The sequence below is a fragment of the Bos javanicus genome, chromosome 20 (assembly GCF_032452875.1).
Source record: "Bos javanicus breed banteng chromosome 20, ARS-OSU_banteng_1.0, whole genome shotgun sequence".
In the NCBI taxonomy this organism is placed as follows: Eukaryota; Metazoa; Chordata; class Mammalia; order Artiodactyla; family Bovidae; genus Bos; species Bos javanicus.
In genome coordinates this window covers 6,812,606-6,827,424 of record NC_083887.1, presented here as the reverse complement: position 1 = coordinate 6,827,424, position 14,819 = coordinate 6,812,606, and the positions used below count along the sequence as shown (strand labels likewise).

The 14,819-nt window shown below is 47.3% G+C and overlaps 1 protein-coding gene across 1 annotated transcript; it reads right to left on the bottom strand.

Annotated features, from left to right (window-relative positions):
* Positions 1–214: 214 nt before the first annotated feature.
* ENC1 (ectodermal-neural cortex 1) lies at positions 215–12,919 on the bottom strand. Its single transcript, XM_061393262.1, has 3 exons — positions 12,483–12,919; positions 6,860–8,672; positions 215–2,825 (listed from the first exon to the last, which is right to left on the bottom strand). Exon 2 carries the CDS (start codon positions 8,659–8,661, stop codon positions 6,892–6,894), a length of 1,770 nt encoding a protein of 589 aa, XP_061249246.1. The 5' UTR covers positions 8,662–8,672; positions 12,483–12,919; the 3' UTR covers positions 215–2,825; positions 6,860–6,891.
* Positions 12,920–14,819: the final 1,900 nt, after the last annotated feature.

Below are 14,819 nucleotides of genomic sequence, written 5' to 3'. Positions count from 1 at the left end.
CAACTGAGGTATATTTGGGGTTTGCTTAAATATTCTAAAAGGCCAACATTTTAAGTTACTTAATGTGCAAAATTGCTCTAATAAATGGATATAACTAAATGGTGAAATAGAGGACACCCAGAAAAATTTGAAATGATCCTCTTTTGAATTCAACTAGAAAAAGCACAATTTTCCAATGCCTAAAATTATATTCAATAATTAGCCATACACACAATGAAGAGAAAATCTCTAATAATTTATTTGACCTTCAGTTTCACATTGTGAAAAAAAAAAATAACAGTTTTACAAAACCTCAAAAATGTAGTAGCAAACAAGTACATATGAACACGAACACTTTACTTCTTCAACTTACACAGTTTTGTATGTGAACCACATACTCAAAATAGTCAAGAGAGGGATATTATTCAGCTCTAATCATTCTTATTCAGACAGGTGTCAAGCCCAGAGAAAAGGGGTCTACACAATTATACCAGAAGTGGAAGGCTGCCCTTTGTTATCCGTTTCCACAGCAACCAGCCCACAGAATAAGAAGAACCTTCTCTGTCTTATGCCACGGTTTTTGTGTGCACTGTGCTGTGAATTGTATTTGCTTCAAAGTGTACGACATTTCACAGGGTGAGAATGGTCAAGTAGTGAGCCCAAATGCCTCTGTCAATTCAAAGAGCAGGAGTCCAGAAAGTTCCCTGCAGGCTGCGGGCCCACCCTGACCACCGCTCCCTCTGGCTCACACACTGCAATTAATAGAGGATTCAAGGACAGACCACAACTTCGAAACAGCTGCAGAAAATTCACCCTGCTCTCAAAAGCCACGTAGAGACACTCACATCTTGCCAGATTTGCATCATAAACTACGGAGCTGTAACTGCTACAATATACCGCCAGGGTACAATCAGACATTTGTATGGCTTAGAACACATCTAAGAGCGAGGGACTGACTGCTGCAAAGTATTGAGACCCTCCCTTTGATTTCAATGGCTCATTTATTTTGGTCCAACTATAGCCCACTTATTCACGGCACGGACGGACATGTACAATTAGTCTCATGAATTCAGGTGGAGAGAAATGTGAGGGATTTATCTGTCTTTAGACAATGCAAACACAAAATGTCAAAGGTTATTGGTCTTAAACCCTATTTTCTAAGCTACAATATTACGAGAAACAGCAATGGAAGCAGTGTGAGTTGCAAATGCTGGGCTTCCCCGGACACTTGCGAGGAAGCACCTATGAGTCTACCACTAATACCTATCACGGCACATGTTTAGCAAACAAGCACTGGAACTAGCAAAGAATGTATTCACAACCCATTCCCAGCTCTCCAGGGAGGCCTCTCAGAAGGGGCCACTGCTTACTGTTCTTTGGTGTTTGGGGGGCCATACGTGTCACTTTCGTGCACCAAAGAGTTCTTTTAGAGACTTACCTAAGAGGGAGCACTGAAGTTTACACTGTACCCCTCTGAATATCACCTTGGAGAACTTTTAGCACTTGCTAAACGCTACAGCAGGAATAGAGAACGACCAGTTTTGGTCAAGCAAATCTGATTGAGTGAATTAATTTCTGTCGGTGAGAGTTCTGTTTTTTCCTGTTAACTGGGGTTATGGCCAAGCATTCTCAGAGGGTAATAAATAGATAAATAAATAAACTTTGGACAATGCCTTTACCTGTGCCCTATATACAGAACTAGACCATAGAATTTCCAGGATTTCAGGATATCACACAAAGGGGAAAAAAAAAACCAAAAAACTGCCAAGTGATTTGGTCCTTTCCAAACTTCAGTAGCTGAGACAGAAGCAAGTAAATCGAACAGGGATGGGAAGGACAGAAAGAAGGCTTCCCTTGCCCCAGGAGCCACTGGCATGACCAGAGCCCACGACACCCCAAAGCTGATTTAAGTTTAAGAAAAAAATGACCTTCATGCTTTCCCTACCTCTAGGATGTAACTTTAAGTTTCTATTTTGTAATCTTTCCCTGTCTTGACATTTACAAAATCTGCCCCCGCCAACCCTGCCCAACCCACCCTCCAGTTATACCCCTAATTGTAACGCCAAAGTTTTCACTTTTGTGCAGCAGAGCACATCACAACGGTCACAAAATTGTGCAAAACGTACAACCATTCACACGCGTCCATACACGTGAAGACAACTATAAGCACTGTTTCAGCATGCAGGATTCAAACAATAAATAGCTAAACCTACAACACATTTCTTACCAGCCAAGGGAAAGTTTAAAGTCACTTATAAATAGAAAAGAACATCTAGCAAACAGCTACCAACAATGTCCCCATTGTTCAGAAGCGATTCTGGGGAGCACAGCCCTGGGAGATTAGCGTGGAGTCCAGCGGTCCTCACTTCTGCAGCCAGCCCAGCCAGCTCCCCTCCTGGCCCCACAGTCGGGCTTTCAAATCTCCAACAGCAGCTGGTGTGGAGGCTTCAAGCTTGCTCCTCAGAGAGAGGTGACAACCATTTCAAATTTTACACATAAGTGGTGGAACCCATGGAAAATCAAATGCTGAATATGGTACAGCAAGGAAAAAGGGCTGGCTTTTCTCTCCCTTTGAGAAGCTGATTAATGCTGACATTAATCCACAATTACAAGACAAGGACTAGATCACAGGTTTGTTCATTCATATTTAAACCATGTGCTACTCGCACTGAAAATCCCACCCCCTCCCCCACCCCCTTCCTTCATGTCCAGTTAGAAGCATTTACAAGGTGCGGTGGATTGGATGCGAGTCTTGTAGCAACTTCTTTTCCTTTTTCTTGTCTTTCATTCGATTTGGCCTCTCTAAAGTAGAAATCGCATCTTGTCTCATCGAGGGATGGAGTCAGCTAAAATAGAAGAGAAGGAAGATTTTTTGTTAGTCTCAAATCTAAAAAAAAAAAAATTAAACTCAGGACGGAGCTGGTCAATATTGCTTCTAAAGGTCTTAATTACACATTTGGTAGGCAATGTGCAAAGATATTTAAAATGCCAGACTTAAATGAGCACACTTGTGCATTCGTGCATGCAGATGCTCCAGCAAAAACAGAAAAGATCCTCACTTCTTGATTAAACATACATACATGCAAATCAAACCTATATACCTAGGTGCTATTACATCTTCTGCTTCTGATATGCGTAATTCCTCTCCATGGTTAAACAGCGTCACTGTAAAGTGATCACCAGAGGGTCACAAGAGATTCCTTTGCCAACTCACCCCCACCCTCTTTGGCCCATTTACCATAAAGGATTCCAAATTAAATTTATTCACCATATAGAAAGCAGACATATTAATCCTCTTATTTAAATGCATCTCTGCTATTCATTATGGCAGAAATCAGTCTCGCTTCTTTTCACATGACAGCACACCAGGCCTCAGCAGCCAAGGCTGGAGTTTATTCTCCAAGTTCATCAGTCCACACATAGGAGACTCGGGCTGTGGCATGCAGCATTCAGCTTTATCACCTACAGGACTGACCGACTGTCGATGATAAATTCAAGGTGCTGTAAGCACAAGCTTGCAGGTTTCATGAGAACTGGTGGTTTCTCACACCAGCAATCCTTCACACTTGGTTAAGTCTAATTTTACATAAGAAGAGTTCTCAGAGGGCTTTTGTCTTTGAAAAGCTCCCCCTATCTGTTCTTGGAGCACATTTCCAGCCCTAGCATAGGAATCTGCAGCCCCAATGCTGAAATTCCAAGTACAGACAAAGGAATTCAGGAGCGGCTGCTCATCACTCACGGAGTCCTTCTTGCTCTCGGGTGTTCAGAAGTCTGATTCATTCCATTAGCTGTTTCTTCCATTTCAAAACAGTGATTCAAGCTTTCAAGACATTCCTTAGACTACCGTGTCATCCCCCACCCCCACCTCCTTGGAACCTATACATCAACATGAGGCCAAAAGAATGTATCTTGTAACAATATGAAAGTTCAAGATGTTGCACACTCAAACAGAAAAACCAAAAGAAAAGAAACAAACAAACAAAAAAACCCCAAACAAAAACACCTCTACAAAGGGGAGCAGGGGACAAAGTGAACCAAAATCCAAGTGTTGTCAAGCTGGGGCCACAGAGCACCATGAACACGGAGTGAAATCAAAGGCATTTCCTTTCTGTCCCTCCCAGCGCTGACAGAGCAGCAACAGAGAGTTAAAATCACCTTGGTGGATAAGCTTTCAGGCAGAGGGAAACTTTGTGTTAACACTGTATTAATTCAGGTAGCACCTACATTTGGAAGGAAAAGCCAGGCCCCGGAAGCACTTGCAGCTCACGACTGATACCTACACAGTACTTCTTTTAAGTCACTCCATCCGGCTTAAGTGTTTTAACACTATCTTGTGTGCCGTAAACTTTAAAAATTTAAACCAACATTCTCCCCGTCGGAAACTGCAAGAGTGGCTTTGATCAGGCCCACGCCATCCTTTAAAAAGGCAAATCCAGCCCCCTCAAATTTGCTTGTCCTGTGCTTGACTCTCTGGCTAATAGCACCAAGAGTGGAGAGGATATGTTTCGAATATAACCCAACACTTTTTTTGCTCCATTTCCCAGGGGCCGGACATGTGTGATTAAATAGGTTCAAAGACCCAGGAGAGGGTGAATTCAAGTGTTTGCTAACATACTCACTCTGGGCTGAGAAAGAAGGTACCAAAAATGAAGTATAGAGATAACAAGCAGGTAACAGTCATAGAAACCTCATTTTCCCACAACACATAAAGCTAATTCCACTTCAAGATAAGGTCTAAATTGAAGGGAGGAAAGAAAACTAATAAGAGTATTGAACACTTAATATATTACAGACATGGGCTAGGTATTTTCACCCCTTTCTTTGCTTTTTTCTCATTTATCAATTCATCCAAGTCTAAACTGGACAGATCTCAAGGAAAGCACAATTCAAATTACTCATTTAACAAAGGGGAAGTCTGAAGTGCAGAGAGGTCCAGACTCCACAGCTGAAGTCTAGAACCAGACACACGTGGTCGCTCTCTTTCTGCTTCCGGTTTCTTACCTTGTTCCAAGGATGCCAAGCCAATCACCACCTGGAAGTATGGCCACTGTCACTGGCAATTTTTAAGGCTCTCCTATGCAAATATAGTCAATTCTGGACTAACACCCAATTTAGCAGGCTGTTAATTGATGCTTCTGCCTAGAAGGTTCTTTAAACTTCCTTTAGAGTTGAGTAATGCATTTATATGGCAAATGAAATAACCCCTTTCAGAGCATTTGTTTATTCAGGATTACTGAGATGCCAGCAAGGCTGCAAAAACCAGTTTGGTTTGGGACAGTTACCCCATTCGCTCCCCAGAGGACGGTCCCGACAGTTCCTGCACCCATGACGGTGTCTCAGTACAGGTAAGCATTACGTTACGAAGAACTGTACCAATTGTAACAGGCGGGAGGAGATGAAGAAGAAATGAAAGAAATAGGAAGATTACATATGAAAGGGAGGTCAATTTTACTGGTGTTTCTAAAGGAGCTCTAAGAGATGAGTGAAGAGAAGACAAATGAAGAGTCCAAACCCCCTCTTTGCTGGACGGTCCCCTTGAAAGGTGTGAAGCATAGTAAACACAGAACCAAACCTTTCCAAGTAATGAGTTCATTTTCACAAGCAGCTCCTCCAAAGCAGATTCTTAAACTTCATCCTCTTATTATTAGTAACGAGCCCTCTAGTCACCAAAACAAATCAACCCATTCCATGTGCTCTGTGCTACGCTTACACATGCTTAAGTGACTTTGGGGCCAATCCTGAGAGTGCTTTACAAGGAAGCAAGGCAGCCATTAGCTCCCTGAACCCTGAACTGTGAAGGCCTATTAATTATTTGAACCAAGAGTATGATACACTCTTAAGTACACAAGACAACCATTATGTACTCAGATATATGACACAGAAACACAACTTTTGTTCACCCTGACAATGGGGTCAGCCTGAATGATTAACTCTGAAAAGCTGCAGGGAGGGCGGTTTGGATGGCTCTGTGTCCACGCATCAGACAAGCTCATGCAACGCAGGTGCAACTTTTTCCAAGGACAGACCCAGATTTCACAAAAGTTAGTGAATGCCCTAAAGGCGGCAGTTTGGGGATGGGGGGACGGGGGGACATTTTAAATAAGCTAATAAATAATTTTGCACAGAATACACTGGGAGTAATTTTCAGCATTCGATTTTTGAAACCCTACTTCATTTCAAAAAGGGTTTGAGGAAGCTCAATCTAAATGTCAACAATTATCTCCTGGGGTGATACCAATGTGAAGTGTACTAAGTGCCCATTTGGCATGAGCTGAAGTGCTTACACTTTGCAGCCAGACTGCCTGGGTTGAGGTCTTGACCAACCTTTCTGCCTGCTAAGCCCTATGACCTCAGGCAACTTACTTAACCCCTATGTACATCAGGTGTTCTCATCTATAAAGTGCTCCTGTAATAATATCCCACAGGGTTGTTGTGGGGACCAAATGAAAAGATCCATGTGAAACACACTGCCCAACAGCCAGCAAATGGGGAAGGCTCAGAAGACATCAGCTGGCATTATTAACATAGGTCAGGGTTCCCAACCAGATCATAATTAGAACCACTGAAGAACTTTCTAAAAATGCTAATGCCTGGGACCCATCCAGACCCAACAAACCCAGCCTCTGGGGTGTGCAGATTTTGGAAAGCTCTTTGGCAGATTCCGAGGCTCAGTAGAGGCTGAGAACCACTGGCTGATGATCTGAGGGGGGACTGCAGCTGTGATCAACACAAGTGTTTAAGCTTTGGGGTGCAAGTGCTTTTATTGGTATAGTTTGTGTGGTACTTCTATAGGATGGGCTATATGGAGCCTGTCTTATCCCACATACGAGCTTACACAGCTCACTCAACTATACAGATACTTACAGCTAAGCTGACTTACCTCACGCTCACTCTCTCCAGGATGCAAGGCATTTAAGAAGGCAGATGTTTCCAGGTGCTGACAAACGCAGTAGGGATCAGTGAGTACGGGACTGTGGTGATGCTGTTCCACGCATCCAATGTTGGGTCGTAGCAGTCCAGAGTTTTGCATCGCTGAATGCCAAAGTAACCTCCAACCACGTACAGTTTGTTTCCGGAGGCCACGGCATGGCAGCTCATGCGCTTTGCCGTCACGTCTCCCACCTTGGTCCACTGGTACGTCTCGCTGTTGAATTTATATGCAGAGCAGGCGGAGAACTCGGTATCTCCCCCCATAATAAAAATCTGGTTGCCCAGCACAGCTGCCGCCGTGTAACGCCAGGGCTGGGGACAGGTGGCTGGGACCGTCCACCTGTTTTCACACTGATCGTAACACTGAACTTTGGGGAGCTTGTCATGACTGACGCTGGTACCCCCAAAAGCAAACAGCTTGAGCTTGGCGCTCACCACTGCGGCGTTGCTGACCCCTTCTCGGAGGGGAGCCACCATGGTCCATTTGTTGGTTGTGGGGTCGTAATGTTCCACTTGCTTCAGAGAGACTGAGGGGGAGGCTGGGAGGCAGCCAGTGGCGGCAGTGTGCCCCCCAACCACATACAGGCAGTGCTTGAGCTCAGCAGAGCCGTGGCCAAACCTGGCCACCAGCATGGGGGCCGCCTTGGACCACTCCTCATGCAGGGTATCATATACCCAGACGTCTTTCGAGACCCCGTTCTCAGACCCTCGCCCCCCAGTAATGTATACTTTGCAGCCAATTGCACACGCACTGAATTCTTTTCTCGGGCTTGGGATGTCAGCCTTGGGAATGATCTCTTTGGCCTTCTGGTCGACCAGATAGAGTTTGTCACACATGAAAGTCTGTCCTCCCAAGAGGAAGAGGGCATGGCCAGTTTTCCGGGGCCGGGCACAGAGGCTGGTCACCACACCGTCGTTCTGCAGGATTTTCAGTTTGCACCTGATGGCCTCTTCCACGATCTCCTTGCTCTTCCTCTGCTTGGTGATGAGTTCTTCCATGGCCACGTTCTCCATGAGATAGATGGCCGGCAGCAGCGCCAGCCGCACCGTCTGCAACAGCTCTGGGAGGTAGCAGTAGCGCTTCTTTAGGTCGTAGCTGATCCAGTTAATTGCAGACTCATACACAAGTCTTTCGTCTTCGGTCTCCAGCTCTTCACTGGACAAGAGCTGCACTACCATGTCCTGGGGCAGCTGGAGGAAATCTTCGTTCTTCCTGATGGTCTGGAAGTTGCTGAGACACATCCGCCAGGAGAGCTCGTACAGCTTGGTGCACTGGTGCGCATCGGACAGCAGCAGCATGCCCAAGCAGTTGGTGGGGTGCAGGTTCTTTTCCAGGAACTCAGCACACGCATCCCGGATGTCTTGAAACTCCAGCATGTCGCCAGCTTCCAGGAGTGATTCTGCATTCTCTTCATTGATGATGACCCGGGAGGAGTAGGCATAGTCGAGGAGCAGCTCCAAGACTTCTGGGTGGATGGAATTGTCGAAGTTGACTTCACTGTCCTGGCTCTCTTTCAGGCCCCCGCTGAACATGGCTTCGAAGTAGCGGCTGCACGCAGCCAGCACTGCCCGGTGACAAGGGAAGGTCCTGTTGCCCGCGTGGAGAAGAACATCAGTGAAGAGGCGCTGCTGGCGTAACAGGTTCAGGTGAGTGAGGACACTGTCCGCGTAGGAGGACTTGTGGAACAGGTAGATGTTGATGGAGCCACTGCTGGCCCTGGACTTGCGGTTCTCGTGCACACTGACAGACATTGTTTCCACTCCTGGAAAAAACCACACACAACTACTGAACAGTGATGCTCCCAGTGTTCGGAACAGCCGAGCCAAAGCCACAATCGAAACCAGAAGACAAAAGACACCAGGGAACAGAATACTTCGCTGTGGGCCCCGCTGCCAACATTCTGAATAATGGATGGCCAGGCCTATCCAAAGCCAGAGACAGTTACCTATAAGGAAAGGCACTCACACTACTGTTGAGCTATGTGAACTATACGTTGTTGAGAAAAAAAAAAAGTCACTGCTCAAGAGCAGGTTCATCTTGGAAAACCTGATTGCCAACTTTCAGGATGTTGAAGTTCCTGAGAATGTAAGTCAGCAAAAGCCAAGAGGATCAAGGTCTCATTCTCACAGGTCCCTGCCCTGGTCCAGCTGATTCAGGGTTGGTCACTTGCAATGCCAGGCCTCCAGCTCTCGTAACGCCACGATGGGCACAAGTTTTAATGCCCAACATAAAGCCATGTGTAAGACAAATACCTACTAATTAATTCCATTAAGAATTCCTTTGGTAATATCCACTGTCTTTACCAAAGTGTAGGTACAGTAAATGGGAAATGTAACACTAAATCCACAGGTGTAAGCCAACTTCTGAAGTGACCAAACATTTACTTAATATTACAAATCATTTCTAACCAGACACCTCTACCACTTCAGTCCTAAAAGAGCCCCAATATAAACATGACCATATACTGATCAGCAAGCTATCCTGGAAACACTGAATAGACTCTGGCCTCACTTACCACCCACCTTTTCTGCTCTGGCCAGCTTCCAAAATGGGGATTTGTGCCCAGAAAAGAAAGACTAGTTTGAGTAGCAAACTCAGGAGTTCCGTTGTTCTGTTCTCCCTGCTTTAAATCAATTCTTAGAAAACTAGCTGCAAGAACAAAGGGTGTATCCACTGCTCTCTCTCGATTACACAGGGATCAATCACCAGGACCATCCCTGGGTGCCTCCAAATGCTGGCACCTGCATATAGGGAGATCAGAATGCAAATGTTACTTTATCTAAATCAAAACACACATACACATGTGTGTGTATATGTGTGTTGCCAGCCATTGTTAACTTAGGGTCACTCTAGAATTTATTTGCCGACTACAGTGCTTTCCTCAGTATCTAAATGGGAATTATAGCAGAACCGAATCGACTCTTTGGCGTTCCTCAGTAATCAAAGTGTAGGCTAAAGTTACAGGACATGCCTATCACCTATCTTCAAAAATTGAATTATCTTCTTCTTTTTTAACCCTACCCTTCTGTTAAGTCAAAGGAATAAAGGCTTCAAGAACCCGCCTGTCAGAGGATTCGTAGGGAAGCTGTTTATTCCAGGACGGTGAACTGCATCGATACAGTATCTGTTCCAAAGTAAGAACAGCCAGTCCTTACCAGCCTTGTTTCCTTCAACCTGACCAGCGGAGGCAAGGCAGGCACAGAGAACAACAGAGGCAGGTGCCTTTGACACACCCGGTCTATACTATTAGGAGTTGCAACTTGTTTTCTTTTATTTTAGGCATGTAACTTTTCATCATGAGTAAACATGATTTACTGGAGAAGAAAATAAACAAGAGTCCTAGGGCTCTGGTGTTAAGACTTTAGGAAGCACCCATCAGTCTCCACAGTGACCTGAGCTGTGACAAATGGTGAAGAGGCCAGCATCACCCCCACCTCAAGCTAAGCCTCTAAGGTCTAGTCCAGGTTACCCAAGGCCCAATGCTCCAAAGAGCAACCGACAGGACCCTATGTAAATGCACCAGGTTCTCCAATGTTCAAACCTGAATTAGCATCCCTGCTGTTCAACTGCTGTAGTCATCATGTGCGTGAGCACATTCAACCTTAAGTACTTTGAAGAAGAGTTTTAGCCTAAACCTCAAAAAATGGTATAAATACTCTTATGCCTTATATAGAAACTTGCAAGAATTCCAAATGCGTAGCTATGCTTTTTAACTTTTTTAACTAATGCTTCCAAAGCAATCTCAAAAGCTGCCTCCCTTGGATGGACCTAGAGATTATCATACAAAGTAAGTCAGATAAAGACAAATGTCATATCATATTGCTTAATGGAAAACCTTTCTTAAAAAAGATAGAAATGAACTTATTTACAAAACAGAAATAGACACATAGAAAACAAACTTACAGTTACCAAGGGAAAGGAGGAATAAATTAGGAGTTTAGGATTAAAATACACACACTACTATAGACAGCCAACAAGGACCTACTGTATAGCATATATACTCAATGTCCTGCAATAGCCTATAATGGAAAAGAATTCATAAACGTGTGTGTATTCTGAACACTTTGCTGTATACCTGAAACTAACAACATTGTAAATCAACTGTATTTCAATTAAAAAAAAAAAAAAAGCTGCCTTCTTTCTGGCTGAGAGTGAATGCAGCTGACAGAAGAATGAGGCTCTTGCACAAGGTACAGAAGCACCAGAGTGCCTGCAGATTGAGCTGGAATCACACCCACCAGGCCCAGAAGGCATTTCCCTGAGCAGTGTAAAACAACACTCAGAGCCAGGCTTACACTTAACATAACAGTTTAGAAGACTGTGGGATATAGGATCTGCATCTCTTTACAGCCTGTGTTTATGCTCCTGGATTTCCCAAGTAGGTTCAAAAGCCAGCAGAAGAGCCTAGTCTGTCATCTTGGACGCCACCCAAATGGAGAAGTGTGTCACAGTCAAAATCCAACAATCTTGCAGGAATATTTGATTAAAAGGTACACTTGAAGACCCAAGGGAGACAACTTGCCTTTTGGTTTAAAAATATGCAAACATGAAAACATCAGCAGAAACCATGTGTACAGCCTCTAAACACACCTTCAACACAGAATGAATCATCCTTCTGGCATTTTTTAAGCCCCCAGAGAAATAATATTTGCATGCCAAGTAAGTGGCCAAAAAACGCACACATATACTTAACCTGCCTCTACAAAGAAGAAGGGGAAAAGGGTTGCTATTACCAGAGAACATCAAAAGGAATTCTGGCTACAGTACCTTCAGTTCACTTAATGCTCTTTAACCAGGATCTCAGCCTCCAATACTTAGCAGCGCGTCACATTTCTTTAAGTTTTGAACCTGATCTCCAGGCCATCAAAGGAGAAACTAGGCAGATTTTCTCAGGCAATTTACATTATTGATAACAAAGGAACAACACTATAAAGAGACTGTTAACAAGAAAAGCATTTTACTATAGAGTCCTCTATAGCACTTGTAACGCTCTTTAACACACGGCCATGCCTGTGAGGGCGACACAAGTTCAGTGGTTCATCTCCACCCCGCCTACCAATTCCTATCCTTCGAAACTAAGCCTGTTAAAGCTAAACAACTTGAATGACAAAAACCTAATTTTTTAGAAAGCAGTTTTCATTCATTCCCCACAGACATCTGGCCGCAGTGAACACGCCCTCACTAGGGGTGTCTATGCGTGACCCGAGTGCCGCGTAGGGTGCAAGGGGCACAAACAATCCCGCGCGCTCGGCACGGCTCTTCCCACGGAGGGGAATGGGGCGGCGGGGGGCTGTCGATCGCATCCTGGCTGAGCTCCTCTCTCCCCAGCGGCTCGTCCGGGCGGCGGAGAGGAGGCCCCTCGGGCAGTGCCCGGCTCCAAGCGCTTGTCCTAGGAGCGCAGCCGCGGGCCGGGGTCTCCGCCCGAGAACAGTTCCCCACCGCCACCTAAGTCGGAGCTCCCGGCTCCGCGGTGCGCGCCCGCGCGCACACACACACACAAACACACGCATACTAGGCAGCCCCTGAAACCCGCGGCGCCCGCAACAGGTCCGCGGCGGTGGCGAAGACTTACAGCAGTGGCGGCCGGCCACAGTGCACAACCAGTTAGTTGGGTCTGGCCTCGGTAACCCGGCGGGGAGGCGACGGAGCAGACGTCTCAGCCCCAGGGAGCAACAGCGACTGCCCTGGCGAAAGGAGCGCGCATGGGGCTCCGGCTCGCTGGCTGGTTACCGCGGGCTGATCGCCGCGGTCTCACGATTCCCAGGTCAAGGACTCTGGGCCTGCCACCCGCGGAGCAGCTCCCGGAGGGCGCTCGGGAGGGAAGAGCGAGCCAGCGGCCGCAGGCGCCGCGGAAGGAGGCGGGCTGAACGCTCGGGGGTGGGAGCTGGAAAGAGCCGTGCGCGCCGGCGGCCGCCTGGCGTCTCCACTCGGTCTCTGCAGCGCCTCAGCCGCGCCGCCTCCTCTCCGGCTGCCCGAGCAGTCAGCGCCCAGCAGCCCAGCGCCCGGCTATAAGCGGCGAGACGGGGAGGGGAGGGAGGGGAGGAGAGGGGAGGGGAGAGGGCGCGTAGGCAAAAAGTGACACCAGGGGAGGGAGGGAGGAAGCGCGTGAAAGCGGCCGGCGGAGGAGGAGGAGGAGGAAGGGGAGGAGAGCGTGTCGGGGGAGTTAATCGAGAGAGGAAGCGGGGGAGGGGGCTGTGGCAAGTAGAGAGAGACAAAGCGGATGCGAAATCTCAGCGACGAGCAGCTGCAACCTTCGGGAATCGCGAGTAAAACAAGTTTTCCTGGGTAGCTGTGTCTGCGTCTTGAGCAGAGTCCGGTGCTGAGGGACCTTTCTGGGGTGGGTGGGGACAGCGCGGCCCCCCAGGTGTGCTCTCTGCGTTGCGGGAGCCGACGTGAGGCTCGGCAAAGAGAGACAAGGGGCGAGACGGGTGTTCGTGGTTCGCGCCCTGGGCGCACACAGCCTGCCCGCTGGGCGAGATACCTGGAAAGAGGACAGTGGCGAGGTATGAACACAATTTTGGACACTGTAGGAACTCCGCAGGTTGGGCAAAGCCAGGCTGTAGGGCTTCTCTGTAGGGCACGGGACCAGAAGGACTCGAGCCCCGAGCGCTTCCTGCCCCCACGTACTCCCCCCCCTAGCCCACCCCACCCACCGCGGGTGCGGCACCCGGGCCGGAATCTGCCCCACGCCGCCCTGGGCAGCAGCAGCCGGGCGCTGTCCGGCGGAGCGCGCACCACGTGCTTTGCAGCCAATCGCCGTGGCCGCTTCATTCAAAACGAACTGCTCCAAGGAGTGGCCACGCCGCCACCTCTCCGTAGTGATAAACCTTTAATCGCCCCCTCAGACCCGGCCCTTTCCTGTCTTTTATCTCCAGGTTGTGTTAGGTAGGAGTTCAGCAGAGAAATGGTTCAGCCCATACACGTTTGAAGCGCCGCGTGCCACGAAAAGGAAAAGTGATCAGAAAATCTCGAACGGCAATCACTATTTATGAAACCCATTTTTGATCTTTGTACCAAGGGCTTATCTTTCCACTGGGAGCTGAAATGCCTGTTTTTCTTTTTATTGGCCATTTGGAATAAAGTATATGAATGAACTGTAGAGATTACCGGTCCAGCCCCCCGCCCTTTTTTTTACGGATTGGGAATCTGAGGCCCAGGGAGATCTGAAGTGAACTGTCCAGCTCGAAGGCACACGGCTACTTGCAATGGCTAGAATGGAGATCCTCACTTCCCAGCTTTCTTTTAAATATTAGACGCAGAAATGGTTTAACAGGCAGAGGAGGCTACCCCCGGCGCGCCCAGAATCCAGAGACTAGAAATCAAGGCCCTCTAGGTCCTTTAACCCCACTTTCCTATAACCACGATCCCTCCAGGTATTCGCGCTGAGAAATTTCGCTCCTTGCAAACAAAGGAAGACAGTGCCCTCTGAAGTCCTTTGTTCGCATTAACTCGTCAGCTTCACCACGAGCCTTTACAGATCTGCTTCATATTTTAACTTATTATGCAGAGTCGCGGCTCCAGACGGCTCCACAAAGCCAGAGAGGCCAGATCGGTTACCGGTCAGACCTACGTGCAGGGGGTCTACCAGCTGCAAGGTAAAGAGACCGGGTATGTTGCGAGCCGACCCCTGGTTCCTAAAGATGTGGATAAAAATCAGCGAAGACAGAGGAAGGCCGCAGATATTGGAGATAGGTGCTGAAAAGCCGAGAGGTAAACGTGTTGTTGCACAGATGTCTTTTAAAAAAACATGTTTTCTTAGCCTGCGGCAAGGTGTGGGGGAAGGTAATCAGTGCAGCCTCTGGAGGCACCTCCTCCTAGCGCTTTATCTCTCTGGACTGCGGGTCAAAAACAAGCAGGTTGGTTCTGAAGACCAAATGTTAATAATATCTGCCCTGGAAGGTGGGACTGG

Coding starts and splice junctions, on each gene's coding strand:
- ENC1 (XM_061393262.1), bottom strand. CDS start 8,661: ATGTCTGTCAGTGTGCACGAGAACCGCAAGTCCAGGGCCAGCAGTGGC.